The sequence below is a fragment of the Lentinus tigrinus genome, assembly GCF_003813185.1.
Source record: "Lentinus tigrinus ALCF2SS1-7 unplaced genomic scaffold L226scaffold_28, whole genome shotgun sequence".
Lineage (NCBI taxonomy): Eukaryota > Fungi > Basidiomycota > Agaricomycetes > Polyporales > Polyporaceae > Lentinus > Lentinus tigrinus.
The window spans coordinates 93,535-119,205 of NW_027137937.1; the positions used below are offsets into that span (position 1 = coordinate 93,535).

The following is a 25,671-nucleotide window of genomic DNA, read 5'->3' on the forward strand; positions in this document are numbered from 1 at the left end:
CCCTCCTCTTGTCGCCTCCATCCTGTATCCTCATCGTATCGTGTATCCTGCCCGTGAGTGCATCGTCACCTTCATCGCGTTGCTACCATATAACTTCGTTCGCACGTTCCTCCGTGTGTCCCGCATGTCTTCATTTTGTTCAGTCCGTCTCTTCTGGCCAAGGTGTATCTATATCTCCTCCGTCTTCTTGCAAATTTTATTTCATCCCCACAACACACACCAAGATGAGCGTGCAGGCTAAGCCGGGAGTACCTCGAAAGTCGTCGTCCACCCGGCCCGTGCCTCCCGGTGCCCATGGGCGCCCGCTGTGCAGGCGAGTGACATCACACGCTTGTCCTCGCCCATTCGCGCTCCAAGACGCACGGCGACGAGTTCTTATACTCGTCATGCCCTCATCCTCTCTTTCGCCTCTTTGCTATCTCCCTCATCCTCTAGATACCCATAACCTCCGCCGATGACCCGCCCGTCGAGCAAATCCCTCCCTGCGCTCCCGACGGCAGCGATACACGCCTCCACCTCCTCCGACGCTGTCCCGATCGACCACACGGGCACGACGCGTCGCTCGTGCGTCACGAACAACTGCATACGGACCACCGTCACCCTCCTCGTGTTCGCTGCGTACGTCGCGTGGACATGGCCATGGCACCTCGAGCACTGGGCCGATGCAACCCGCGGAAGACTTGCGCTGGACACGGAAACAGCGAGACACCGGACGCCCCCGCTGGGTGTGCCCAAGGCGCTGCAGACGAGCTGGGCGCAGTACTCCCCGTGGCATCCGCTCGATGAGTACTCTGCGCCGCCTGCGGGCTGTGAGATTAATCAGGTGAGTAATCGTGCTGGCTCGCAGGAGGCGTCGAGGAGCGGCGGGCACGAGCGGGGGAAGTTGCCCTGGGAGAATGGTTGTGTTACCAGATTTGACGCAGCAATTGCCACCACTCTGCGCAGCGGAGTCGCGACGATGAGTTGATCGTTCTGGCCGGCGTTGCTGCTGCAATCTTGGAGGGAGAGCCTTGCGGCCCTGTCTCCCGCATGCTTCCCATGTTGAGCCTCCTTCCCTTGAGCAGATGCATATACTGCACTTTTCTGCACACTTTCCAAGTGAACGTCGTCTTTGATGGACCAGTCAGACTGATCATTTCATTCCCTCCTTCAGGTCCATATCGTGAGTTGCGCGTCTCTATCAGTAACCATCCTCCCCCTCATCAAATCGACACACGACAGCTCCAGCGCCACGGCGCAAGATACCCAAACTCCGACGACGGCGAGCTGTATAGCAGGGCGGTCGAGCATATCTCTTCAGCGGAGAAGTTCTCCGACAAGCGCCTGAAATTCCTGGAGGACTACGAGTATGAACTCGGAGCGGACGACCTCGTTCCGTTCGGTGCCGCCCAGTACGTGTGTTCGTCGTGTTCGAGGAATTGTACTTACACGCCAGCAGGTCGTTCGAATCCGGAGAGATCGCGTTCAAGCGGTACGCGAACCTGGTGAGCCCGACGGAGATCCCGTACGTACGCGCGGCGGGAGCTCCGAGGGTCATTTCCACTGCGACGAACTGGACTGTCGGTGAGCCGAAATTGAGCCCCATCCGCGTACTTCCTAGACTTAACCCACACAGGCTTCGCTGCAGCAAGTCATCAGCGGTACCAGCCCTACCTGAACACCATCATATCGGAAGAGGTACCTCGTGCCTGCACATCCCCGCGATCGTTACTTACGCTCACGCAGTACAACAACACGCTCAATCAAGACTGCCCGAACGCCGAGGACGGGTCGCGCGAGATTGGCATCTGGTTGTCGATCTTCGGCCCGCCCATCGCTGCACGGCTGAACAAGGCTGCCCCCGGTGCCAAGCTGAACGAGACGCACGTGTTCCACCTGCTGGCGATGTGTCCGTTCGAGTCGGTCGCAAAGGAGACGATGAGCCCGTTCTGCGCCATGTTCAAGGAGGAGGACTTCCACGCGTTCGAGTACTACGGAGACCTCGAGAAGTACTACAAGACCGGGTACGTGTGGTGCTCGTCCCAACGTTACAGCTAACTGACATTGACGACGACAGGCACGGGAACCCGCTCGGGGCGATCCAGGGCGTGGGCTACGTGAACGAGCTGCTGGCGCGTCTGACGGACGAGCCCGTGCAAGACCACACCACGCACAACTCGTCGCTCGAGTTCCCACTCGGCAAGAAGATCTACGCGGACTTTACGCACGAGAACCTGATGGTCGCCGTGTACGCCGCGCTCGGGCTGTTCAACGTCTCGGAGCCGCTAGACCCGCGCAACATGCCCGAGGACGCCTTCTCTGCCGAGGATGCATCCCGGTGGAACGCCCCGTTCGCGCACATGAAGGAGAGGGAGGCAAGGACGTGGGTCGCGTCGCGCATGGTGCCGTTCTCGTCGCGGATGGTCACGGAGCGCATGACGTGCGTGCGGGACGGGAAGGAGGACAAGTATGTGCGCATCCTTGTGAACGACGAGGTGCAGCCGCTCGAGTTCTGCGGGGCTGGAGAGGACAGGATGTGCAAGCTCGATGACTTTGTGAGGAGTCAGGGCTATGCGAGGAGGAGCGGTGATGGGGACTTTGAGAAGTGCTACAACTGAGTACTGAGTGCTGAGGCCTGAGGCCTGAGGGGTGAGTTGTTCGGGAGGAGGTTTCGGGTTTTCCTTTGGGTACCACGATCTAGGCTCACGCGCTCACAACTCGTATACGATTTGTTTTGTGTTCCGATCTTCTGCTGCTGCTGTCTGTTGTTTAATCTAGCTACTCTCTCGATCTCGACCTCGTGTTGTATTCGCACTACTGTTTATTGTCATCCCGTGCCAACAACGTTCTGAATTCTCTCACTGCTAGACTGGCCTGTCATCCAAATTCTGAGATGGCCAAGACAAAAGGACCCGTGTCGTATTCCCCGGTCATCAGACCGTCTGCGCATGACAGAAGGTTAACCTACATGGCCCCTAAAGACTCTAGGATATGCAGGCAAAAGGTCGTCAGCTGAGCGATTCGAACACTCGCGTGCAAAGCACAACCGCTAGTCTGGATGCTGAAGCGCTGAGACAGCATAGCAGGCGATCCCGTTAACCACTCCGGCAAGCTGACGTTGCGAGTGATGGAAACGATTGCAACATGAGACGCCACAATGCTGGCGCGTCCCGCGACGCGTGTGGTCACGGGTCATGTGCTGTCACTGTCACCCGGTTTTAGGGGCAGACGATGGTCGTCCGCAGGTCTTGACGCGACAGCCATCTACCCGGCATTCTGACACTACGATTTTTCGAATACTATCACTCTTCCGACGCTCCTTACATGATGGTAGGCATTGTCTACTCCGTGATACCAACCACTACGCAGACGGAGATTCCGGAGGGAGGAAGATAATGGATTTGGAATGAAAAAGTGAGTGCGCTATATACTACTTCAATTGCTTCAACGTCCGTCGAGCTGCAGCAAGCTGCTTGTTGACTCTTCTTGTAAACTTGGTCTAGCTGGACATACGCGCATTGACACAGTACTAATTCCACTGGACGGCATTCAGGCTCGCACTATGTATGATGGGCGACAGCGTCGCGAAGATACCTGAGGCGTGCCCCCTGATACCACGTCATGAACCACTTACAATTTTTGATAATTGAACAAATACTGAAAGCCTCCATAAGCCCTGTGCGAGCTCTAGCTGCAACTCGGATACAACGAACTACTCCATGTTTCCCCAAGTCCGTACGTAATCGCTTGCCGTCGCAGTCGAAATTTGGCTGATTCTGCAGGCCTGCTTGCTCCTGTCCTCTATCTCATCCAGTCGCACGGAGTCTGCACGATCCAAGCCGTCGCAGAGGCGTTCTGTGCCGACGCAACACGCGCGTCCGCCTTTGGAGGATGTATCAGATACTGGCTTCTCTTACGCTCTCCTTACGTCCCGCTTACCGTCTCTCACCCAGTTACCGCCAGTTACCCAGTTGCTCGTGGTCGACGACCCGCCGATACGGAGACTGTCGTGCAATCTCTCCTCCACGCCTTCTCGCCCAATTACCTCATGCAAGGCCTTCTCCGTGCGTCTCTCTATCGGATCCGCATCGCTCCTCCTCGTTCCTCCCACCTGCCTCGCCAAGGCTCAAGGCGATAGATCGCGGCTAGATTGCGTTCGCAGACGATCAGCCGGGCGAATCTGTGGATTGCGGATTGTTGCGAATGCTTACCCGCTGAATGGGAATGGTCGGCGTGATGAATGTGGTTCGGTAAGTAAGCGTCGTCCAAGCTGCTGGCTTTGTGGCCGCGGGCCCTGATGACGTGTATGGATGTCGAAGTGCGTTCCTTTCTCTCCCGTCCCTGGTTCCCCGCTATCTTGACGTATTCTCGCGTTAGGCGTCAGGCGTCAAGGTCACGACGCCGCACGCGCTCCGGGCGAAGGGAAGGCGAAACACCAGAAGTGAACGCATGAATGTGTGGGGTTCCGACGCTCAAGTGTCGCCGCTATCTGCTACAGCCTACTATTCAGCATAGGCGCTTGAGCGTATCACCGGACGACCACGACGCGCACAGAACGCGAAGCATGCGGCCTTAGGTCGAAGCTGCAAGTCAAGAGGACTGGGGGAGGATACCGAGGTCCTCCGCCACAGTAGTGCGCATTGCACGCCAAGAGTGCTGGCGGAATGCACTTACGGTCCAAAGGTGCGTTCCTTGAAAGGGGAGGTGTGTGCTTATCAACAGTGGTCCGACGGTGGCAAGGCTGGATGCCGGGAACTTCGACGATCAGTGTTCACGGCCGAACGAGCTCGTGGCGACCCGTGGCGAGGGAGACCTCGGACGAGGGAAGACAACTGCCGGAACGCAGATTGCGGCCAATGGTTATCGCAGCTTCGCTCGGGAGGGCGTACGTACTGCCAGGATGATCGGGGCGTCCGAGCACCAGCTACGTAATGCGTAGCGCTATTGCCCCATCCGCTTACCATTGGTACCACTGCACGACTCTGATCGCACGACTCGGACACGGGCAGTCTCGGGAAGCCGCGTTCACTACTTATCGCGCCAGAGGCAGCAACATGGCAGCAGTGGCAACGTCTCGCGTTATCCGACTCCGAGTCGTTATCGCGAACTCATGCTCATGGTGTCGATGCACGGCTGCATCGAGAAATTCGGTGGCCTTCCGCCGTCCGTTCTTCCACGTTCAACTTCTCTCGTGTGCAAGCGCCGGCCGTGCTTCTGCTCCCATGCGTCGATGTCCAGTTGTCCACCAATGTTCCCGAGAAGCCTGCCTGTGTGCCAGTTGCGCTGAGCCGCTCGCGACGTCGCGAGCCTCGAGGATTCAGGTGACGGCGCCTCCCGCCTCAGAGAAATCTTCACGAAGAGTCCCGAATACGAGTACACTCGAGTCCTCGAGCTGGAGAAGGTTCAGAGCAGCGGCGACACCCTGGCAGGTCTTCGCCGACCCACCGGGGGCGCCGCTCTCAAGCTCGAAGCTCGCAAGATCTCACAACATATGCCAATTATATTGCGCGGTTTGGCACTCCGCCTGCCTTCGGTCCTTCCACCATTGCATGCGTAGCTGACGCTTCTGATGGATGGCACACAGCACGAGCATCTTGCGCTACCACACGTACAGCTGCAGCTGCAGCTCGGCGCAGCATATGTATGTACAGGTACAGTGCTTGTCTCCGGCTTCGCCCGGAGCCGTTCGAGGGTGCCCAGTACGTTACGCGTTATTGGGCACCTGGTCAGTTGATCCATTGCCAAGTTTCATCTGTCCGCAGGTACCGTCCGGCGTATTCGAGGGTCCTCATCTACTCATCTACTCATCTACTCATCTGCTCATCTCATCTACGTGTACCCATTAGACGTCGATGTGGAGGTGGAGGTGTGCTTCTAGGGTGGCCATTCATGTATGTACACCCCTTCTCCCATGTCCCCGTTGGTGCGTGTTGATGGCGCGAGCGGAATTCAGCTCGTTCATACAGCTATAGCTCTGGGGGCCACATCCCGGCAGAGCGCACGCTCCCTCGACCCATGACCCCCCGCCGCGGACAAAACGGTGCCGGCACTCGCACGACGTCCCATCGTTCCCGTCGTCCCATGGTGCCATGGTGCCACCGGCCATCGTGCAAGAGGCCTCTAATAGCCGTTGCTGCTTCTCGTTCGGCACACGCCTGCTTGTTGGGTCTGCTGACCCGCGTTACGTGCCTTCTCGTGTTCAACTTGCTGGGATCCTCCTACATACTTAGTTACAGTACAGCAGAGTACAGTACTTGCAGACACTGGTGGCTGCAGTACGTCTCACTTAGCTTCGTCATCGACCCCGCTGACTGGTAGCGCCCCACCAACCAGCCGGTTTTGCGACGGGATCCAGTAGCACATCGTGATCGAGGAGGGCAAGGGTGTCATGACCAGCTCGCAGCGAGCTCGTGCGTGCTTTGGCAATGGATGATGTGGGTGACGGAAGTGGCGTCCTCTTTATTCGACAGGGGCTTGCCCAATACTTATTGGAAAGTGTGCGTGCACGTACAATGACAATAATGCAATAATGACGATTGCCATGACCACTACTTACACGGTGCGGAAGCGAACTCGGATCGGATGCGAGGAGCTCGGAGGCCTTCGGAGGACGACTGCAAGCAGAGCTATCATGCCCAAATCACTTGATTGCATTGCATTGCGGCGCGGACTATAGACAGAGGGATGCGGCTAGTCATACAGTAAACAGATGAGAGCGTACATACGGTGCAGATGGAGATAGAGACAGAGAGATAGAGAGATAGAGACAAGAAAGGAAAAGAGAGAGAGAGAAAGAGAGAAAGGAGATGCCAAGAACGAAAAACCGAGAACAGAAAAAAGCAGCAGCAGCAGCAGACAGCGACAGACAGTGACAGTACTAGGCGGATTAGCTATACGTATGCATGCGTGTCCGTGCGGCGTGGGGTGCAGAGGAGAGGAGAGGAGACCGGGAATACAGCGGGGATCAGCAGACCGGATACTGGGGTACTCAGAATGGGGCTGGAACTGGGGTGGGGGGAAGCAGTGGTAACGGGGGAGGAAGGGAGGGGTGTATGATCCGGGCAAGGCGGGGGAGGGGGTCATGGGCATCCATATTCGGAGCCCGAGTACTGGGTGGGGTGCGAGAAAGAGACGTGGACGTGGGGCGCGCCCCGCGCGCGTGGTATCTGATGTCCACGTTCGCATTCACGGTATTCGAGGGCGGGGGCGAGACGCGGTTCAGGTTCGCCGCCGCCACTGCTCTAGGGGCCAAGGCCCCGGGTGCTCGCACTCATGTGGGCACTCGACGGGCCGCGGCAGCGCGACACTGGAAGCAGTCGTCTTTGACGGTGTCGATGTCTTTCTGGATGTCCGGCCCAAAGTTCTGGGGAGAGAGACGTCTTGGGTCAGCGCGTGGTCCTTGACACTGTGCATGACGAAGGTGGACACGTGAAGCGGACTGCGAGGGGGGCGCGTGTGGGCGGAGGACGCGGACGCATGTGGCCTCGGAACGGAGCGCGCAACTAGCCCGTGGCCATATCCGCATCCGCCGACGACGTCAACGTCCCCTGCGCATGTCGTTGCGCGCCCGTGAGGTCGGAGGAGTGGGAGTAGGAGGATCGGGAAGCGCGGAATGGAAACGCGAACACGAACGCGAACTAGGGGGGAACATACCTTGATGCAAGCCGCGTCGCGGCATCCTTTTGGGTGGAGGTAGCTGCGCTCGCACTTGTGCGAGTTGCAGTCCATGATGGCGACGACGAGGTGACGCTGGAAGTGCTGTGGAGAGGGCACGCTCAGCTGACCCGCGGGTGAGGGTGAAGGCGCGAAGACTTACCCCACACTTGGACCACCGCGTCCCTTCGCTGTGCGAGTGGCAGATCCGCGGTCAGGTTCGTGTTCCATGCCCGCGCGGACGGAGGACGGGGCGCGCGATGACGGGGACGTACGCAATTCGTTGGCACATGCCTGTTCTTTGTTGTGGTTGTTGTGGTTGGTGGTGGTTGGAGGGGTATGCGAATGCGCGCGAGGGTAGGAGGATAGGGTCGTCGGGGTGCTCGACGGAGGACGGAGGACGGGGCGGATGGGTTGTGTGCTGCCTGGGGCGGGGGTGAGAGTGGTATGGGACAAGACGATGGGTGGTATGAGACCAAGAGCGGGCTTATAAGTGGCAGGACGGCAACAAAGGCTGGCGGGGTGAGTCACAGAAGGGGCAGACTGATCTGTGGCTTTATGCGAGGACGCCAAGCGCTCGCGCGCATACCCCCGTCGGGGCTCGGATTCGGATTCGGGGTCGGACTCAGCGATGCTGCTTCGACATGTCAGGCTAAGGATATAACACGCATACGTATCACAGCACGGGGTAGTATCTGGTAGCACTAAGGCGTCCTAGTCGCCCTCACGCGCGTCCCAGCTCTGCCCCGAGCCGGCGGACCCCCCACTCGCAGGGTCAGATTTCGCGAAGAAGGAAAGTGACACACGCTGCCGCTGAGATCGTGAGATTCAGCCATGATGCTCCTCCTGGCATCATAATAATATCCGGCATTCATTCAGTTCCATGCCGAGCGCACGAACGCGCCCGTTAAGTACATACACTTACAGTTCTCATTCATCCGGAACGCTGTGGCTATGGCGTGAAGCGCTATGATGTACCAAGGACGACTAGCCTAGCCAACAGTGCCTCAAACCTCCGCGTCCCAGTCCTCTCCGAAGGCGCAATCATCCCCACCTCGCGCGCCGAGCCTCGATGACGGATCCAGGGTGGTTGAGGAAAATCTGACGTCCTCGTCCTCATGTGACTATCCCTCCCCATCCGTGCGCTCGTCCTTCCCCCAAGAAGCCGCGCCAAATTTCGCGAGGCATATGGCCATGAGTATGCATCGGCCACCCACGCGCACCAGCTGGCTCGTCCGCGGGAGACGAACGTCGGGGCTGATCCCCATTGTCGGTTTGTCGCCTTCATGCAGTTTCTTGTGTTCTTGGGGCTTCGACACAGCATTGCGTCTTCCCCTCACGCACATGCGTCCCTCGAAGACGCCTTCGACTCGCGACGAGCTGGATCACACTCCAGCGGGGGCGCCTCTGCGTAGAAGTGACGTACGGGCACGTTCTCGCACGCTGTGGCGTACAATGCATATACTCCCGCGTGAACAGGGAAGCGGAGGACCGTAGACTGGAAGGAGGCAAGTCAGTGCGGGAAGAGCGGGCAGAGATAGGCCCAGCGGAGATGGGAGGCGATTCTGCAAGAAAGGATGATGATGGCATCGTGCGGGTATGCCGTCTGCCCTGCTTCTGATTGCACCCGCCCACGCAGACGCGGATATGCCAGATCCCAGGTTTTGCGCTTCTTTCTGCAAGCGTGCGCGGAAAAACTTCCGCTGAAAAAACTGCCAGTGCAGCAGTGTCAAGCTTCGAGTTCCTTTATCTATACCGTTACGTACCCTCGTGAGTGCGTTTGAGTGCTAGCGAGCCTGATGAGCCACTCGCCCGCTAATCATCCCAGCGCGGGCGTCCAGGAAACCTTCGAAATCCGCGTATGGCGTGCTGCGTCCCTGGGTGCCCGCTTCTTTCTACCATCGTAACAAAGGCGCGCATGTAAACGGGAGCTGGTCGGAACGCCACGAATTGCTGCAGCTCAGAGACCAATCAAACAAGATGTTTTGGAGACAAGACCGTGAGGAAGGTGAGTCGACTTGACTTGGCTGCACCTTCCCCCAGCGGCGGGACCCCGGACAGCTCTATAACGGGAAGTTGAGACGCTCGTCTCTCCAGTGGGCGTACGAGTACACACGAACTCACAAGCCTCTGGCTGTCAAGAAATGCCCGGCGGTGGGCTGGAACTGACGCACCCCTGCACCCAGAGCTCAGCCGGACGGGCAGTCGCATTGTCAATGACGCATATCCTGCCACGGTGGCAGACGGGAGCCCGCATGGAACGTGGTTATCTATCGATGGGCAAGAACAGCCTGCAGGCAGGCCGGATCTAATCAGAGAACGCGGCGACGCGGGCGAGCGATAAGTATGTTCACTTTCCTCTTTCCTCTTTCTCCCGTACGCGGTCTCCCCCTGCACGCGCCGCGCGGTGCGGGCAATTGTTCTCTTGTTCTTGCGTCCCAGAAGGGCCGGGGCGCGTAGATAAGTGGGCGCAGGTCGTGTCAGCACATCGATTGACATGACGATGGCGCGGATGCGGGCTGCGACGGGCCCGGGAGCTTGGAGAGAGGTTTGTTCCGCCCGGCCCCGCTGCAGAGCTGCAGTGCGCGGAAGCATCTCTGTGTCCTGAATATGTACAGATGTATGACGACGACGGAGTTGGGTGCCTCAGACTCAGAGCTTGAGCCTTGTGACGACGGCTTGCAGTCTTCCATTCCTGAGCCAATCTCATCGATGGATATGTGGCTGGCGGTGCAGGCAGATCATGGCGATTCAGGCTTCCATTGCACCTGAACCTGCGCCGATACGATACGCGCGAGGCGCGAGCTATCCAGGATTGTTGCCAAGTTGCTTGTCGACTCTCCGCGCTGCGCTGTCTGGTACTGTAAGCAGTCCGACAGAAGGTGTCAGATGTTGACGCTGTATTATACATGTCAGACGTCGGACTGAGTTCGACCAGCACTCGGCGTGCGTACCTCTCCGGAGACCATATTTCGCTTGATGGATTGCTAACTGCTCCCTATGAACGTCCGGGTATGACGGGGAACATGTCCCTGCTCTAGTCCAGTGTCCGGTGTCCAGTGTCCAGTGTCCAGGCCGGACGTGTGCAGCAGACGCGCTGCTAGTAGCAGTGTAGCAGTACTCGGGAGCAAACGAGCCTCGTTGCCGCGTCGCGCACCTCTCGCATACATTGCTACATTGAACGCTATCCTTGAACGTTGGAAAGTTGAACATTGACACATGCACAGTCCACATTGCACAGACTAAGCAATCAGCTCCCGAAAGCCACGATCAAAACTGCATCGTCCGTATACGTACCTGCCACTAGCCTTCCAGAATCCCAGGTAGACCCTTCCGCTTCCACAGAGACCTTCTCCCGCACCGGTGACTCTCTCTCTCTTTCTCGATGGAATCGCAGCCATGCCTCTCTGGGACAGGCACTGGCAGGCACGGATCTACGCGTGGGTCGTGGGTGCCGCGGGATGGTTGCACTCGTGCAAGTGCTGTACTTACGATCCGGGATCCCCCCAAAGCTAGTCTGCGTTCGACGTTCGTGCTGCATGTGAGGATTGGTCAGCGTCCCCGTGCGAGCAGCGAGTGAAGGTACATACACTAGCACTACTTCAACTTACTAGTACATGGGTGGCCATGGGGCGGGCGGTACTCACGACCAGTCACGCGCGCGCACGAACGCGGAGTCCCGATTCCATGGCTTGGAGCTTCATGTGCCTTTCACGAACGTCGCGGAAATCTGGCAAATCGAGTGGTCGTGGACAGCGCGGAAGATCGAGAAGCACAAGAAAACCCACACTGACAAAGTATGAGTGCATAGGACCGTGACGTCCAACGCGGAACATGTCGTCCGAAGGTGAAGGCGTTCGCAAAGGAAGGAGGCGAACGTGCAGATTACAGTATCAATGCCACGCCGCGCTCGGCAACGCGCTGCGCCGGGGATCTTGGAAACTAGAACACTTACACGCTGTGTGTGATGTCTGCTCCCGCACGCGGTTCGTTCGTTCTGTCGTGGATCAGCTGACATGGCCGAGGGACAAGGGACAAGGAACTGCCAGGCGAGTGGCACAGTGTCGATTGATCTTTGAGTTCCGTCAAGGATGGCATGGCGTGAAGACATGGCCGGGTGCACGATGCCCGGCGCGACTAGTAAGTGTGTATTACCCGTACAAGCACAACAAAGCACGAAGAGACGAGGCTGGGATGGGGATAGAACGGACGAGTCGGAAAGACGCGTCACAGTCGCGGTCATCGCTGCTGCTGCCGCTGCTCGGCCGCCGCCTGAGCATCCGACGCGGGGCTGACGCGGACGACGACGAACTTACGCGTCAGGAGGTTGAACACGCTCCCGAAGATGAGCGCGATGAGCGTGCAGCTCATGATGATGACGTTGTACGGCATGCTGAAGTCCGGGGTGGCCAGATCGACGAGCATGATGGGCGTGTACATCCGTCTTGGCCTGCGGCCGTGCGCCGCGGCGACCGTGCCGTTCTGGCCCTCCCCAAATGCGAATGGCACTAGGACGGCCGGGGGCAGGTCCCAGCCACGCTGCGCATCGGGCTGGTGCTCCGTGTAGCGCAGGAACGGCTTCACGACGTCCATCGTCAGATGCAGCGTGCTGCTCGGAGGTAGCGTCAACACGGCCTGGAGGAGCGCCGGTCGGGAGTGGGGAACCGGGGGTGTGTACGAGAGGATGGACACGAGGTCGTCTGTGTGGAGGATGTCATGTCAGCACCGAGATCTGAGTCGCAAGAGGGCGATGTATCGACGCGACAATCGAGCTCACGTCCAGACGACCGCGTCTGTATGTGAAGGGCGAAATAGACTCACCACGTGCGACCCCGTTGACGTGCGCGCGCAGGGTGTGGAGGTAGAACTGGAGAAGCCACGGCATGGTCTCGAGGTATCCCGTTGTGACTTGCACGGGCAGGTTGTTCGTTATGACAAGCGTCAGCTGGGCCTCGGCCTGGTTGGTCCCTTTGAGGGTCCGTCGCACAGAGAGCTCTGTGAGCGGAGGCGCCTCCGAGGTGTTCGCTGTTTCGGTGTTAGAACATCGGAATGCGACATTCAGTCGATGCTAGCAGCTGATAGACGACGTGGCAGTACGCACGATACTCGAACGTGTCCTCCGTTGGCCAGCGCATCGCGACGTCCAGCGCCTCCTCGCCTGTCCATATGGTAAGTCCTGATACCGAGCGGCGAGCGGGTCACAGGACACTCACTAGCATCAACCACATACGTCGCGACACCGTCGATTATTGCGGTCGGATCGGGTGTTATCGAGTACGGCGACGGCCCTCGGGGAAGCTCCACCCGGACCTTGCTGGAACGCGCTACAGGGCACGCCCTCTCGATACTGCGGTCGAAGACCGAGCGCAGGGACCAATCTGATAGTATAGCGTTCAGTATTCGTGATGTGTTCCGAAGACATCGGACGGTAATGGTGAGCATCTCTTGTCTGGCGCACACATATAATCAACCCCATTTTCGGGAATATTGCAACACCGCCCACGCAGCTGACTTCTCTGCGTCAGAAGACAAACGGTGGAGAATCCACATCCGTACGAATGCGTGAAGGGTGAAGAGTTGGATAATAAGCAGACTTACCTCGGCGCTTCTCTTGGGAGTACCGGACAGGATCGAAGATGGCTTGGAAAGTCAAGCGCACTTCAACTCCAACATCCTCCCGGTAGCGGACATGAACGCCAAGCCCGTGCCAGTCAGCGTCGAAGAGACGGTGCGGGTTCAGCAGACTTGCTATACCGGAAAGGGACTTGCACGGTAGGAGCTTGAGGAAGGGTGTCAAGTTCTCGGTGCACACGTGTTCGGAAGGGAGGGTAGCATGACGGAGCTGATGAGGATATGTGAAGTTCGGGAGAGAGCCCTCGGGTTGGAAGGTGAGGGCTGGGGAAGTTGTACGCTGCTCGTCCAGGTGCCCCAGGGACGCACAGAAGAGACCAGCTAGTGCATTGCGCAGCCCTTGCCATCGCTGGTCGACTCTGTAGGGGTGCGTGAGCGACAGGTCACATAACGACGAGGCTTACTGACGATGCTGGTATGCTCTCTCCCATCCATGCCCAAAGCTCTGCGCCCGTGCCTACACCCGGCTCTTCCGGATAGCCCCACGCGTCGTAGTTCCATTTCCCCGCGTTCAGTGTGAGGTGCAGCTCCGTGACCGCGTATTCACGCAGTATCTGGCCAAGCGCGAGGGGGAAGAGGGTATAATGCTGCGCTACTTGCCAGCTAAGGAGATTGTTCGCCGTGACAGGTACGCATGGGCGCACCTTCGTCGTCACTCGAGAGTTGTTGTGGGTCTCTCGGCGTCGCATCCTTCAGCAGCGTCGAAAAGGAGAATCTGGCCGAAAGCTTCCCATCGCGTAGAGGTCGGATAGTAAGGTCTTCGTCGAATTGCTCACTGGCGGCACCGACAGCAGCGAGATGCAGAACTAGCACTAGCGAAGCTCTCCAGCAAGACAGCCATCTCATTTCAGCGAGTCTCAGTAAGATCCAAGCTCCTCCAGCCGTAGAAGACGTTGAGAATGACCGGAAGACTGTGGAGGTACTCGAATAGCAGAAGGGTAGTGGTGGTGAACGCAAAGAGTAAGTAAGTACCTCAATTAGCAGGTCCCACAACAAGCCTAAGTCAATGTCAGGAATTGAGAACTTGTTGTTACTGAGACTAGTTGGTGTGATACAGGTAAGCAGCTTTTGAACTCCGATAGTTATCGAGCATTATGGGCGTCTACCAACATGAACAAGTTTGCTACTCGTCCATTGCGACGGCCACCTGGACCCTCCAGGTAAGTTATGAATCGGCGACGAGGTGACCTATAGACGTTTATACTGAATAATTATATCCACCCATGCCCGTAAGACAACACAGACATGACTGCATGAACAAAACAAGGTTTCCTCGCTTGCCAGTGTAACTATACTCCTCGTGTACAACATTCCCCGTCGCAATCACTCGTCAATCTGTTAGCGGTGATGTGAGTAACTTCCAGGTTGACCTGGTTGTGTGCTGCCAATGTTGACCTTTGTACAGTATGGCGACCCTCACAAGCAGAACCTTTACAGTCGACATCACCGACGCAAACGAGCCTGTATCTCGAACATCAAGGCGAATCCTCATCAGTGCAGACATCCTGAAACAGTCCAAGGTTTACGCTGGGGATGCGATAGCAATTACTTCTTCTCAGTTACCGAAGGTCAGTGTTCATTGGACTCCGCGTGCTCACCTGCTCCGGGCCCCGCCATATCTGTATGGTGATCAATGGCGAGTAGTCTATCTGACAGACTTCTGCGTTGAGCTTCAGGTACCGTCCTGACGCACTCTTTTACTCGTCTATGAAAGTCCTCTGGGTGTCCGATTTTACTAACGAGATCATCAGACAGTCGCTGTCGGAGTGGCATGGCCTTCTTCGGAACTACCGCCAGACTGTAGGTGCATGCAGCCTACGCCCCATAAGCGCATGGCTAGGTTCTCTACTATCTCCAAGCTGAACTCTGATATTTCTTCGGCAGCCGTGCAAATTTCTCCTCCCTTGCTTCTGACCGCGAGGCTATCGAAGGGTTCCAAGGTCTCTGTGCTCCCTTTGGACGCTCCAAAACTCCCAGCAGGGATTCCATCCATACGGCGCGCCGAGATGGCACAAAGGATACGTGTGAAGGAAGTTTTCCAGGAACAAGATGCTGCGTTGAGCTCTGTTCCCAATGCTTCGGCTTCTCCTAAGGAATCTGGTTCGGGAAGCAGCCGTCGTCGAGACTGGCTCACTCTGATGATCAGGGAAGCGTTGAGTACGTTATTCCTCAACCAGCCTCAGTGAAGTTGCTAGATACTGACTTTGAACGCAGTCGACCTCGGATATATCACACCCACGCAGACGTTCGACGTCGTGTATGAAGGCAAGACACGTCGGTTCACGCTGTCATCCGTGTCCACCGGCCGCGAAGCAGAGGAAGACCCTGATATAGCGGATAAAATTCAATCTCTGTCACTATCTGATGCACCGCCGAAACTTTGGACTGTCGGCTGGGAAACAACCGTCGTTCTCGACACTGAGAGTTCAAAGACCGCTGAAGGCAAGCATGATGGCACCAGTAAGGTGAGAGGTGCGTTCCCCACGATGACGACTTCGCAGAATTGACTTCTGCGCCACATCCGTGCAGGAAGCGGACCGCGCGATTCAGCACAGCGTAGAGAAGGACGCATACTCGTCCGTGGGAGGGTTGGACAAGCAAATCGCGCAAATCCGGGACCTGATAGAGATCCCGCTGACCCGGCCTGAGCTTTTCCGTCAATTCGGTGCGTTCCTTTCGTGCTACTTCTTGCTGCTCACGTGTTCCTCAACGCATGCACCCTTCGTCATCACTGGCCCGCCCGTTCCCTGACACGCTTTGTGGTCGCGACTTCCTTGCGGCTCAACTTTCTTGCACACAGGCTTGAAGCCACCACGAGGTGTCCTCCTTCACGGTCCGCCTGGGACAGGGAAGACGCACCTCGCACGTGCCATCGCAGCCTCCACCGGCTCTGCAGTGCTTATCGTGAACGGCCCCGAGCTCTCCTCAGCATACCATGGTGAAACGGAAGCGAAAATCCGCGATGTATTTTCGGAAGCGCGCTCCAAGCCGTCATGTATCATCGTGCTCGACGAAGTGGATGCTCTGTGCCCCCGACGTGAAGATGGACCGGGTGGAGAGGTCGAGAAGCGTGTTGTCGCACAGCTGCTGACGTTGATGGATGGTATGGAAGACGAGGGAAAGGACGGTTCGCAGGGGAAGGTCGTTGTTGTTGCGACGACGAACAGGCCAAACGCTATCGACCCCGCTCTGAGGAGACCTGGACGGTTTGACCGCGAGATAGAGATTGGTATGTTCACGTCCCTGTGTAGTTTCCTGCGCCGAGGCTGACCACTGCTAGGGATACCCGATGCCGAGGCTCGATACTCCATCTTGCAGGTCCTGCTATCCAAGGCACCTCACTCTGTTCCTGCAGAGGACCTCCACTCAATAGCAGCTAAGGCACATGGCTACGTTGGGGCCGACTTGAGCGCAGTCGTAAGAGAAGCAGGAACGCTCGCAATCAAGCGGTGGCTTGCATCCCAACCATCCCAGGGCGCGGAGACGTCCCCGGAGCTCACATTCGAAGATCTATCCGCTGCGCTTCCGACGGTTCGCCCTTCGGCGCTGCGTTCGCTCTTTCTGGATACGGTACCAGTCCACTACTCCGATATTGGCGGCCAAGCGCAGACGATCCAGAAGCTACGCGAGTGCGTGGAGTGGCCGCTGCTGCATCCCGAAGCCTTCGCAAGGCTGGGTGTGCACGCTCCGAGGGGTGTGCTTCTGTATGGTCCGCCAGGTTGCAGCAAGACGCTATTGGTTCGCGCATGCGCCACGGAGAGCGGTGTCAACTTCATCGCTGTGAAGGGTCCGGAGGTAGGTCGCCGTGGAGCAATGTACGTTGTGTCTTGACTGAGGCATCCTTTCAGCTTCTGAACAAATACGTTGGAGAGTCGGAGCGTGGCGTCCGAGAGGTGTTCGGGAAGGCTCGAGCGGCGGCACCTTCAATCATATTCTTCGTTCGTATCGTCCCTTCGTCGCGCTTTGACGTTGTACCTATCGCGCATGATAGCTTATTACCTCCGCAGGATGAGATTGATGCGCTTGCGACATCACGGTCTGCATCGGATACAAGTGGAGGTGCTCACGAGGGCGTTCTGACCAGTCTGCTCAACGAGATGGATGGAGTACAGGAGCTGGTCGGCGTCACAATCGTCGCTGCCACCAACAGACCAGACGTAATTGTAAGTCGACCCTCATGCACCGATCACAGCACTACTGACGAGTTAATGCAGGATTCGGCGTTGATGCGCCCGGGACGGCTTGATCGTATCCTCTACGTCGGTCCGCCTGACCTAGAAGGCAGGATAGAGATACTTCGGATACGCACGCTGAAGATGAGCGTAGAACCGGGCTTGGACCTTACACAGATTGCTCAGATGGTACGCACTCTTCCCTAGGTTTGCTTTGTTTGAGCTGACCGCCCGCGGTGGGTAGACCGAAGGATGCTCCGGCGCGGAGATGACAGCGCTGTGCCAGGAGGCGGCGTTGTTGACCATGAAAGCGGACATTAACGCACCCTTTGTGGGTATCTCGACAATCTCGAGTATGAATTCGCGGAACTCACTGTGATCGTAGGTTCCGGCCACTGCATTCGTCGAAGCGGCGAAGAACATCAAGAAGCAGATCACGCCTGAAGTGATACGGACGTACACAAGCTGGAGAGACAGGAACGGTGTCGCTGATGCATAATGTCTTTCCAAAGGCGCAGCAGGACTCGGGTGCATTGACGGATACGTGTGCTATTAGTACTTCCACTCTGCTCAGTAGGAAGAAATGGCGGGTCAGAGCGTATGTGACCGGCTCACGCCCCTAGTAGCTATCAGTTGCTGTACGGAACAGTGGCAGATTCGTCCTTCAAAACGCAGGAGGGAGAATGCACCCTTGTACGGAACTTGGTCATGTAAAGATAGCATCTCAAGTACGGTGCTTGAGCCTCGTAAACCTTTAGCTACTGAAATACTTACGCATAGTAAGTACTTTTGCGCTTACCGGTCAATCGGAGTTTGAAGTGAGCTAATGGTTAGACGCTTCCTGATCTCTCGTTGTCTTGCGCTTAACGACCATCCTCCCCATTGCCCATCTCGGGTTCAAGTTTGAAGCTTGAAGGAGAAAGATATGCAAGGACACAATCACACCTCGCACTGTGCGCTCTCGATCCCGGACTTGTTGCGAAGCATCGCCTTGGATTTGGAGGCGGAAGCCCTGACTTCGTCGTCTTCGTTATCCAGGTATGAAGTCTTCCTCCATATCTGTTTCTGTCGGTTCTCAAATTTTGCTCTCAGAAAGGAACAAGTGTGTCGCTATACACCCCGTTGCTGCTCATTTACCGCTAAACTCCATAACCCTTCCAGTTATGTCATGCTGAAGCAAGCCTCTCGGCCATCCTTTCCAGGATCCGGAGTGACATCAATGCTTGCGCTCCCATCAGTTCTCTCCCTGAAGAGCTTCTCGCTACCATTCTCCTTCACGTCATGGTCGAAACCATCCCCACGATTCGTCTTCCCGCACCTTATTACAGCTCCTCCTGGCCGAAAAGACAGCACTATCTAACGTGTATTGTCTTGGTCTGCAGGGCGTGGCGTGATCTGGTGTTGAACTCTCCTCTCTTTTGGTCCGAACTCTATGGCGATTTCCCCGCGTCCATGAACCTATCGATCCAGCGATCCGGTTCCGCCCCGCTTTCCCTCTACCTCACGCAAACGTATGCCAGGAAGTTCTGCATGACCGATCGACTCCAAGAACATTTTGATCGGCTCCGCAGCCTCCATATAGACCGTACGGAGTTTGTACTCCCATGTGGTCGAGCTGTGTCCCCCTGGACCGAATTTACAGCCCCCCGCCTCGAATGTTTCACGTATATCGGGATGGAGGGTATTGAGATGCTTGAATCCCGTTTGACGATGAAACTTCTGTTCGTCAATCGCGTCTCTTGTCTGAAGGCCCTCGCGCTGGTCAATAATGGACCCTGGCTACCAAGCAACTCATTCCCGCGGCTAACTCATCTATACCTCTCTCCCACACCGTACAGTCCCCCATCGTTCATCGGTCCTTGGCTGGACGGCCTCCTGGAGATACTCGCCAATGCTCCATCGCTCCTAATTTTGCACGTTTGGCTCCAGGAAAAGGATGACCAACTTTCGACGAATCCTTCGCCACGACACTCTGTAAATCTCCCCCATTTGCGTGTGTGCACGCTGCAATCCGAGTCACCTCCTGTGGCTTGGTACATTCTCAGCCACCTCTCGATTCCCACGGAAACCCTTGTGAGGCTTCATTGGAGATCAGGGATTCCTCGCGATAACGGCAGGTCGACCATGCACGCACTCTCCCCATACACGACTCTTGTGGTCTCGGTTATGAGGGTGCACATAGACGTTCTATTGACGAACACGTGCACTAATGCAGGACTTTGGATCCAGCAGCTAGTCCAAAAGCTGGGCTTGCAATGGCAGAGCTTCCTCTCGAACCTCCACATCACCTGTCCACTCAGCTCCGTGGAATGTATGCGGCTATACGCGGACGGATGGGATGTCATTCCCATCGCTGGCATTCTTCCCCACATGCCTGCCCTCAAGGAGCTTTACCTCAGTTTGGCCCCGAACCTGGAAGTTGAAGACTTTGTGCCCCTCATCACGGGCATCTGCGATGCTTTCGGGCGCGACGAACCTCCGATCTGTCCAGCGTTGCGCCTGCTCTGTATCGAAGTCAACATCAGCAACGCGGAAGTCGGGTGGGCGGAGTCGCTCTTGAATATGGCCTCCAGGCGTGCTCGTGCGGGCTGCAAGCTTCAGCGGGTCGCGCTGCAGCCTATTCCTAAGTGCGACTTCGCCCAGCTCACGAGGGAAGAGCTGCAAGCCTTACTCATGGCGGAAGGTCGGGCCTTCTCGAACCTCACGAAGTACGTCGATGCGGTGGAAATTCGTGCAGCAACAGACATGCGGCTGGTCCAGTGTCAGTTCAGGATCGGCGACCGGTGGGACTTGGAGGAGGCGGAGAGGTATTGGCAAGTGGACGGACTCCCGGACAAGCCGGCTTACGAGCTCGAGAGGTCGGACTGAGATGGTTAGTATCCGAGATACTGGCAATGGCAGCGCCGTAACTCACCAGAGCCCGCATAGTCGGCAAGCCCCCAAAATTCTTCTCAATTCATCGCAACTTAAAGTGTTGTTCAGATCCTGTACCTTTCACCATGGACGGCGGCGTAGTTGCATGGTCTTATCCACTAATACGCCGCGTCACCTACTAACGTCCATGATCTTGGCGTACCTTCGGATGGAATCCGAACTTCAATCCATCTTGTGTCAACTGAGGATATGCGGGCTAATCGTCGTTCACTTCTGTACGACACTTCGCTTACATGTATCCGAGGTAGCCTTCGGGCATCGTACTTCTCATCCGAGTCCTGAAAACCGCTCTGGGCCCTACCATCTTTGCTTTTGCTTTAGCGTAAGTTGGGGCAATACCTACTCATTCATTGATTTGCGGGAGCGGCCTCTGCGCGATAGCAGTTGTCTTCTCGGATTCAGAGCTATCCCTTTGTGCTTGAGTACATATCAACCCACCCGAAAGTCCGAGACCTTTAGCGCCCAAATACGCAGTCCGTTCGGCTATTGACTAATACTACGACAATGTTCAGGCTGCGACACCTTTTTCGCATGCAGCTGTTCAGACTGGTAGCGAACCACTTGGGCTTTGTTGGTGATTAAATTGAGCTATCATCAAGACGTTCAATTTTGGAGTGGGAAACGGCTTGCCGTGCCGGAGCGCGCGAAGTTCTAGATTAAGTGAGACAACTTGCATGTCGACGGTCGATTGGTATTTCTACTCACCATTCGCTCGACATCATGGTCTCCGGCAGCTCTCCCCACGTCGCCCCCTCTTCCTCTGACGACCATGTCCCTTAACGAGGCCCCAAGCAGCCGACCACAGTCCACGGCGGTATCCACGACGGACACTCTGCCAGCACCGATGGCAGCGACGGAGAAGGAGGAGGTCTCCTTGAAGGACTTTGGGTTCTTACCAATACCAAGCCGTGTGCGGTACGACCCTGACCATCCGGCACACTTCGGTTTGTTGATGAACGTCACCTTTGGGATTGCGAGCACATTTAGTACGTCACGGTATCGGCTATCTCTCTACTATGCAAGCTGACCTTAAGCAGTTGTCGCAAATCTGTACTATTGTCAACCTCTACTAAGTGAGTTTTCCCCTCTCTATTACCCTTTCGTCGACGCTTGAAGGGGTTCACCCTGATTCAAACCACCCCATACCCATCCGGAGGATGAAGTTCTGTCAAGACTGACGCCGGTGTACAGTTCAATTTTCCTTGGCATTCGGTGTTACATACCAAGAGGTCTCGAACATACCCACACTTGTACAAGCAGGGTGAGTGTCTACGTCTGGTGGTGGGAGTCCCTCGCCTCAACCTGTTCTCCTAGCTATGCTGTCGGCCTCCTGTTCATCACGCCTCTCGGCGACCTTGTGCGAAGACGACCGCTGATCCTCATTCTCACATTCATCACCGCCTCCCTTACAATTGGACTGGCAATCACCTCGAATCTCGCGGCTTTCGAAGTGCTTTGCTTCTTCGTTGGCGTCTGCACGGTCGTACCGCAGATCCTCATGCCTCTAGCTGTCGATCTTGCACCTCCAGAACGCCGCGCATCAGCCCTGTCGATCGTCCTCTCGGGGCTCCTTTTCGGAGTCCTCATTGCACGGGTGCTGGCGGGGGTTGTGGCGCAGTTCGTAACCTGGAGAGTCGTGTATTACATCGCGATCGGCGTGCAGTACGCGATCCTCCTCGTCCTGTACTGGATGCTCCCGGACTACCCCTCGAAGAACAAGGGCACGTCGTACTTCAGCATTCTGTATAGCATGGCCAAGTTCTGTGTGACTGAGCCATTGCTCGTCCAGGCCATCCTCATCACTGTCCCGTCAAGCGCGACCTTCACGAACTGGTGGGTCACTCTGACCTTCCTTCTCGGCGGGCCCCCATATAATTATTCGACGTGAGTTCCATTCATACTCCTTGTGCAACACCCATGCTGAATACCACTCCTGCAGCGTCGTGATCGGATTATTCGGTCTGGTGGGCATGGTCGGAGTCGCGATGGCGCCGCTCATCGGCCGCACGATTGACCGACTCGTCCCCTGGTCAGCGACGCTCGTCGGGATCATCATGCTCATCATCACCTTCGCCATCCAGACCGCCGCGGTCGGCCTGAACGTCGCCGTCGTCATCATCGTCTGCATCGGCCTCGACATCTTCCGGCAGACGCAGCAGGTGTCGCTCACGACTGCCGTCCTCGGACTCGACGCGAGCGCGCGGTCGCGCCTTAACGCGGTGCTCATACTCTCGGTGCGTTTCTATGAACTTTGCCCTATCACTTGTCAGCTTACCCTTCTCGCAGCTCTTCATTGGTCAGGTCATGGGCACTGCAGTGGGCTCGAAGGTGTTTACTGAGCACGGCTGGCGCCCTGATGCGTCGCTCAACCTGGCATGGACGGGCTTCACGCTCTTCATCCTCTTGCTCCGTGGCCCCCACGTCCCTCGGTACACTTGGCTCGGGTGGCAGGGCGGCTTCGAGCTCCGGAAGAGCAAGGTGCTGGAGCGGCAGCAGCGCGAGCGCGAGGCTGCGGAGGAGAGCGAGAAGACGCAGGTGAAGACGAGTCACGGCCCGTCGGGAGATACTAAGCATGAGGAGAAGCGGGAGAAGGACGGGTGCCCTGAATCCAACACGCCTTCGGAACATGATAATGAACGGACGAAAGAGAAGGTTGGCGAAGATGCAGTATGAGATCGATTGGGTTCCTGAGCTGTATTCGTGCTTTCTTGTCGCTGTGATCTTGTTGACCCTCTAGAACAATCTCGTCCTGGTGCCCGGTGCTGTCACCTCCTTGCTATACTACGCTATGTCCTTACGTCTAGATGGGTCGGCCCCCTGGATTTCGTATCGAGTATACATACCATTGACGCATGACAGTGGCTTTATGACCACACTTCATGCCCGCACGTTTGGGAGAAGAAGCAGAAGGAACGATGCTCGCAGCAATACACACTATTGTACACAAGGGTAGGGGTAAGGACTAGCGATGACTCGCGTCATCCGCGAACTTCAGAATAAGTAGGCGCGACAGTCGCAATAGGGCCAACCCCACCATCGAAGACGCCGTCGATAGAGAGCTGCAACATCGGGAAGATCTCGGTGTCCTCCAGGGCCCAGAGGGCGACCGCGACAGTGCTGTACAAACGTCAGTCAGTCATTCACGTCACAGGAGGAGGGAATGCTATGGCACCCACTTCTTGCCGTTGTATTCAAGGATGCCCTGAGGTACGGGGAACCTGGTTTGCGGCCCGGCGTTCGCCACACGCTAACATCGCTGTCTGAGTATCCTGACTATTACGGGGACTAGCCTGGTGACCGGGTGCTCACTTTTCCGTACTGCCACCCGTTGACGAACAGCAGCGCTCGATACGGCTGCTCGTTGAAAGGTTCGAACTGGAAGCTGAGCTGTATGTCCATGCCCGTAGGCAAGTCGAGGTCGAACGTCGTCACGAAGAACCCCACGCCTGCGCCGCCGTTGGGCAGCCCCTCGGATAGGTCGCGGGACTCCCAGCTGGAGGTATCGAAGCCTGGGAGGTGCCAGCCCTGGCGCTCGCCATATAGTCCTCCCTCGTTGAGCAGGCCGCGCACCTTGTCAGGGTAGCTATAGTTAAAACCTGTTAGTGTCGAGTCTCCCATTATACCGGGGTGGAAGAAGCGGAGGCGCACTTCAGGTATCCGCCAAGCTTGCCCTGGACTCTCCAGGTCGTGAAGTTGCCGCCGCCTATGAGGTCGAAGCCTGCGATTCCGCGGGTAGATTTCTCGTTCTCGTCTTCGTCGAGGCCCATGTTGTCCTGCAGAACGGTCACAACGTTGTCCTGACCTGCGACGACAGAGCCTTCCGGGAAGGTGAACAGCTGGTTTGCACCCTCCTCTTGGCTGTATACCGTGCCGGCAAACTTGTCGTTGATCCAGACAGACGCTGCGAAGACTGGAGGGCCGTCAGAGGATGGATACACACAGACGACGTCAGCATACGTACATTCGCCGCCGTAGATGGTTAGGTTGACAGCCGTCTCGGAGCCGGTAGCGTTGAAGTGTCCCCGCCAGAGAACATTATTCTCGCAGCTAGGCGAAGTCATCAGCCTTGGGACTTGGTATGGTTCGGGAACACCCACTATCCGTAGTCACAGCCATACAATACCCGGCCGTCCCCGAACAGCGGCTTCACGTTCAGGTTGGTGCTTGTTTTGTTCGCCACCACCCACTCGGAGTCGTCGAAATCCCTCTTGATCTCCGGTAGGCTGTCGGCGTACTTCCAGTCCGTCAACTCTGGGAGGCTGATGCCGCTCTGCAAATGGGCACTCGAAGCGACATGAGCCTGGAGCATGCCGCTTCCATGCCCCATAGTGTCGACGGGCTCCCCGTTCCAGGTCACCTCCACGACATCGGGCGGCGCAAACACGGTGAGCAGCGCCGACGCATTCAGGTCACCACGCAGCGCAAGGACGCCGTCCGCGATGCTTGCGTTCCTGACGAGGTAGGGACCGCCCACGAGAACAGTGGTGTTCGTGCCGAACTGCCAGAAATTCTCCAGGCCCTTTATCGTGTTTGGGGTCTCGTTGCGGATAGGCGGCGCCCAGAAGGTCGCAGCGGTGACATCGTCGGAGTAGAGGATGAGCAGCGACTCCGTGTCCACGACCGTGACGAGACCTACGACGCCGGCGAGGACGGAGACAGTGCCCTTGCGACTAGTGCTGCTCACCCTGATGTTGGAAGCTGAGGACAGGGATGAGGAGAACTGGACCCCGCGCGGCATGAAGAACGCGAACTCGTGCGACTGGGTGGACGAGCCGTGCAGGAAGACAACGTCGCGGTCTCCGATCTTGCCTGCGAAGAAGATGGAGGTCGTCGTGTACAGTAGCCCGCCCTGGGTCCCGAAGTGGTAGTCGGTCACGATGATCTTGCTCTGTCTGCCGTCGAGCGCGATCGTGTCCGTGATGAAGGGGATCGTGATCAAGCCCTCTAGGGTGGGCATGGTCACCTTGAATGTGACGCTCCCACTACAGAGATATCAGCCTAAAGCAGAACAATCAAAGAAGAAGACATACGTCGAGGTGGAGTCGTTCTGGCGAACGACCAGGAAGTTAGTGCCGCTGTCTGGGTTGGTTAGGAGGGTCCCGAACACCTCCTTGTTGCTGATGGTGACCCCAGCGATGCCAGTGCTGGAGTCCCCGATCCAGTCGGTCTTGCGGAACTCGGGAGACGAGCGGATGAACATGTTCTGTCGCTTGAGCTCGTCATACTTGTCGGACAGCTGGCGGGTCTCCCGAATGGGTGAACCGTAGTCGTAGCTAGTGTAGACTCCTGGAAGAACTCCTCT

The 25,671-nt window shown here is 57.0% G+C and overlaps 8 protein-coding genes and 1 non-coding gene across 9 annotated transcripts; 4 read left to right on the forward strand and 5 right to left on the reverse strand.

The window, feature by feature from the left end:
* Nucleotides 1-238: 238 nt before the first annotated feature.
* On the forward strand, nt 239-2,841 carry L226DRAFT_170485 (acid phosphatase). The gene is made up of 7 exons (XM_067672620.1): nt 239-823; nt 1,154-1,162; nt 1,222-1,391; nt 1,439-1,563; nt 1,616-1,677; nt 1,726-2,003; nt 2,057-2,841. The coding sequence occupies exons 1-7, from the start codon at nt 455-457 to the stop codon at nt 2,595-2,597; spliced, it is 1,554 nt and encodes a 517-aa protein (XP_067532144.1). The 5' UTR covers nt 239-454; the 3' UTR covers nt 2,598-2,841.
* A 144-nt stretch (nt 2,842-2,985) lies between these two features.
* L226DRAFT_t212 lies at nt 2,986-3,096 on the reverse strand. The gene has a single exon. It is a non-coding gene; the product is annotated as a tRNA-Ser (tRNA).
* A 4,153-nt stretch (nt 3,097-7,249) lies between these two features.
* On the reverse strand, nt 7,250-7,924 carry L226DRAFT_547257 (uncharacterized protein; the record flags this gene model as incomplete). Its single annotated transcript, XM_067682485.1, has 4 exons — nt 7,250-7,342; nt 7,633-7,737; nt 7,796-7,823; nt 7,908-7,924. The coding sequence occupies 4 exons, from the start codon at nt 7,922-7,924 to the stop codon at nt 7,250-7,252; spliced, it is 243 nt and encodes an 80-aa protein (XP_067532145.1).
* Nucleotides 7,925-9,214: 1,290 nt separating this feature from the next.
* L226DRAFT_170525 (uncharacterized protein) lies at nt 9,215-10,395 on the reverse strand. Its single transcript, XM_067672621.1, has 3 exons — nt 9,757-10,395; nt 9,399-9,695; nt 9,215-9,344 (listed from the first exon to the last, which is right to left on the reverse strand). Exons 1-2 carry the CDS (start codon nt 10,225-10,227, stop codon nt 9,528-9,530), a joined length of 639 nt encoding a protein of 212 aa, XP_067532146.1. The 5' UTR covers nt 10,228-10,395; the 3' UTR covers nt 9,215-9,344; nt 9,399-9,527.
* Nucleotides 10,396-11,690: 1,295 nt separating this feature from the next.
* L226DRAFT_537848 (Gpi16 subunit GPI transamidase component) lies at nt 11,691-14,226 on the reverse strand. The gene is made up of 7 exons (XM_067681386.1): nt 13,908-14,226; nt 13,672-13,855; nt 13,231-13,622; nt 12,846-13,010; nt 12,734-12,790; nt 12,454-12,657; nt 11,691-12,332 (listed from the first exon to the last, which is right to left on the reverse strand). Exons 1-7 carry the CDS (start codon nt 14,107-14,109, stop codon nt 11,872-11,874), a joined length of 1,665 nt encoding a protein of 554 aa, XP_067532147.1. The 5' UTR covers nt 14,110-14,226; the 3' UTR covers nt 11,691-11,871.
* A 443-nt stretch (nt 14,227-14,669) lies between these two features.
* Nucleotides 14,670-17,934, forward strand: L226DRAFT_468308 (AAA family ATPase; the record flags this gene model as incomplete). Its single annotated transcript, XM_067676130.1, has 12 exons — nt 14,670-14,835; nt 15,019-15,063; nt 15,148-15,420; nt 15,478-15,671; nt 15,793-15,928; nt 16,064-16,492; nt 16,544-17,058; nt 17,112-17,201; nt 17,271-17,426; nt 17,478-17,624; nt 17,680-17,766; nt 17,821-17,934. The coding sequence occupies 12 exons, from the start codon at nt 14,670-14,672 to the stop codon at nt 17,932-17,934; spliced, it is 2,352 nt and encodes a 783-aa protein (XP_067532148.1).
* Nucleotides 17,935-18,312: 378 nt separating this feature from the next.
* On the forward strand, nt 18,313-20,511 carry L226DRAFT_537850 (uncharacterized protein). Its single transcript, XM_067681387.1, has 4 exons — nt 18,313-18,473; nt 18,528-18,537; nt 18,597-20,307; nt 20,364-20,511. The coding sequence occupies exons 1-3, from the start codon at nt 18,361-18,363 to the stop codon at nt 20,301-20,303; spliced, it is 1,830 nt and encodes a 609-aa protein (XP_067532149.1). The 5' UTR covers nt 18,313-18,360; the 3' UTR covers nt 20,304-20,307; nt 20,364-20,511.
* A 568-nt stretch (nt 20,512-21,079) lies between these two features.
* L226DRAFT_562220 (MFS general substrate transporter) lies at nt 21,080-23,267 on the forward strand. Its single transcript, XM_067683493.1, has 6 exons — nt 21,080-21,355; nt 21,407-21,442; nt 21,561-21,630; nt 21,684-22,253; nt 22,309-22,603; nt 22,656-23,267. The coding sequence occupies exons 1-6, from the start codon at nt 21,139-21,141 to the stop codon at nt 23,040-23,042; spliced, it is 1,575 nt and encodes a 524-aa protein (XP_067532150.1). The 5' UTR covers nt 21,080-21,138; the 3' UTR covers nt 23,043-23,267.
* An 80-nt stretch (nt 23,268-23,347) lies between these two features.
* On the reverse strand, nt 23,348-25,662 carry L226DRAFT_468378 (uncharacterized protein; the record flags this gene model as incomplete). The annotated part of the gene is made up of 7 exons (XM_067676132.1): nt 23,348-23,486; nt 23,546-23,616; nt 23,679-23,952; nt 24,018-24,279; nt 24,331-24,416; nt 24,467-25,351; nt 25,400-25,662. Coding segments are annotated over 7 exons (1,980 nt in total), but the record flags the coding sequence as incomplete, so codon positions are not given.
* Nucleotides 25,663-25,671: the final 9 nt, after the last annotated feature.

Coding starts and splice junctions, on each gene's coding strand:
- L226DRAFT_537850 (XM_067681387.1), top strand. CDS start 18,361: ATGCAAGGACACAATCACACCTCGCACTGTGCGCTCTCGATCCCGGAC.
- L226DRAFT_562220 (XM_067683493.1), top strand. CDS start 21,139: ATGTCCCTTAACGAGGCCCCAAGCAGCCGACCACAGTCCACGGCGGTA. Junction 22,254..22,308: donor CCCCCATATAATTATTCGAC/GTGAGTTCCATT, acceptor CCACTCCTGCAG/CGTCGTGATCGGATTATTCG. Junction 22,604..22,655: donor ACGCGGTGCTCATACTCTCG/GTGCGTTTCTAT, acceptor CCCTTCTCGCAG/CTCTTCATTGGTCAGGTCAT.
- L226DRAFT_170485 (XM_067672620.1), top strand. CDS start 455: ATGACCCGCCCGTCGAGCAAATCCCTCCCTGCGCTCCCGACGGCAGCG. Junction 1,564..1,615: donor TGCGACGAACTGGACTGTCG/GTGAGCCGAAAT, acceptor TAACCCACACAG/GCTTCGCTGCAGCAAGTCAT. Junction 1,678..1,725: donor ACACCATCATATCGGAAGAG/GTACCTCGTGCC, acceptor ACGCTCACGCAG/TACAACAACACGCTCAATCA.
- L226DRAFT_170525 (XM_067672621.1), bottom strand. CDS start 10,227: ATGCTTCCGCGCACTGCAGCTCTGCAGCGGGGCCGGGCGGAACAAACC. Junction 9,696..9,756: donor TTCTTGACAGCCAGAGGCTT/GTGAGTTCGTGT, acceptor TTCCCGTTATAG/AGCTGTCCGGGGTCCCGCCG.
- L226DRAFT_537848 (XM_067681386.1), bottom strand. CDS start 14,109: ATGAGATGGCTGTCTTGCTGGAGAGCTTCGCTAGTGCTAGTTCTGCAT. Junction 13,623..13,671: donor GGAGAGAGCATACCAGCATC/GTCAGTAAGCCT, acceptor GCACCCCTACAG/AGTCGACCAGCGATGGCAAG. Junction 12,791..12,845: donor GACGTATGTGGTTGATGCTA/GTGAGTGTCCTG, acceptor CCATATGGACAG/GCGAGGAGGCGCTGGACGTC.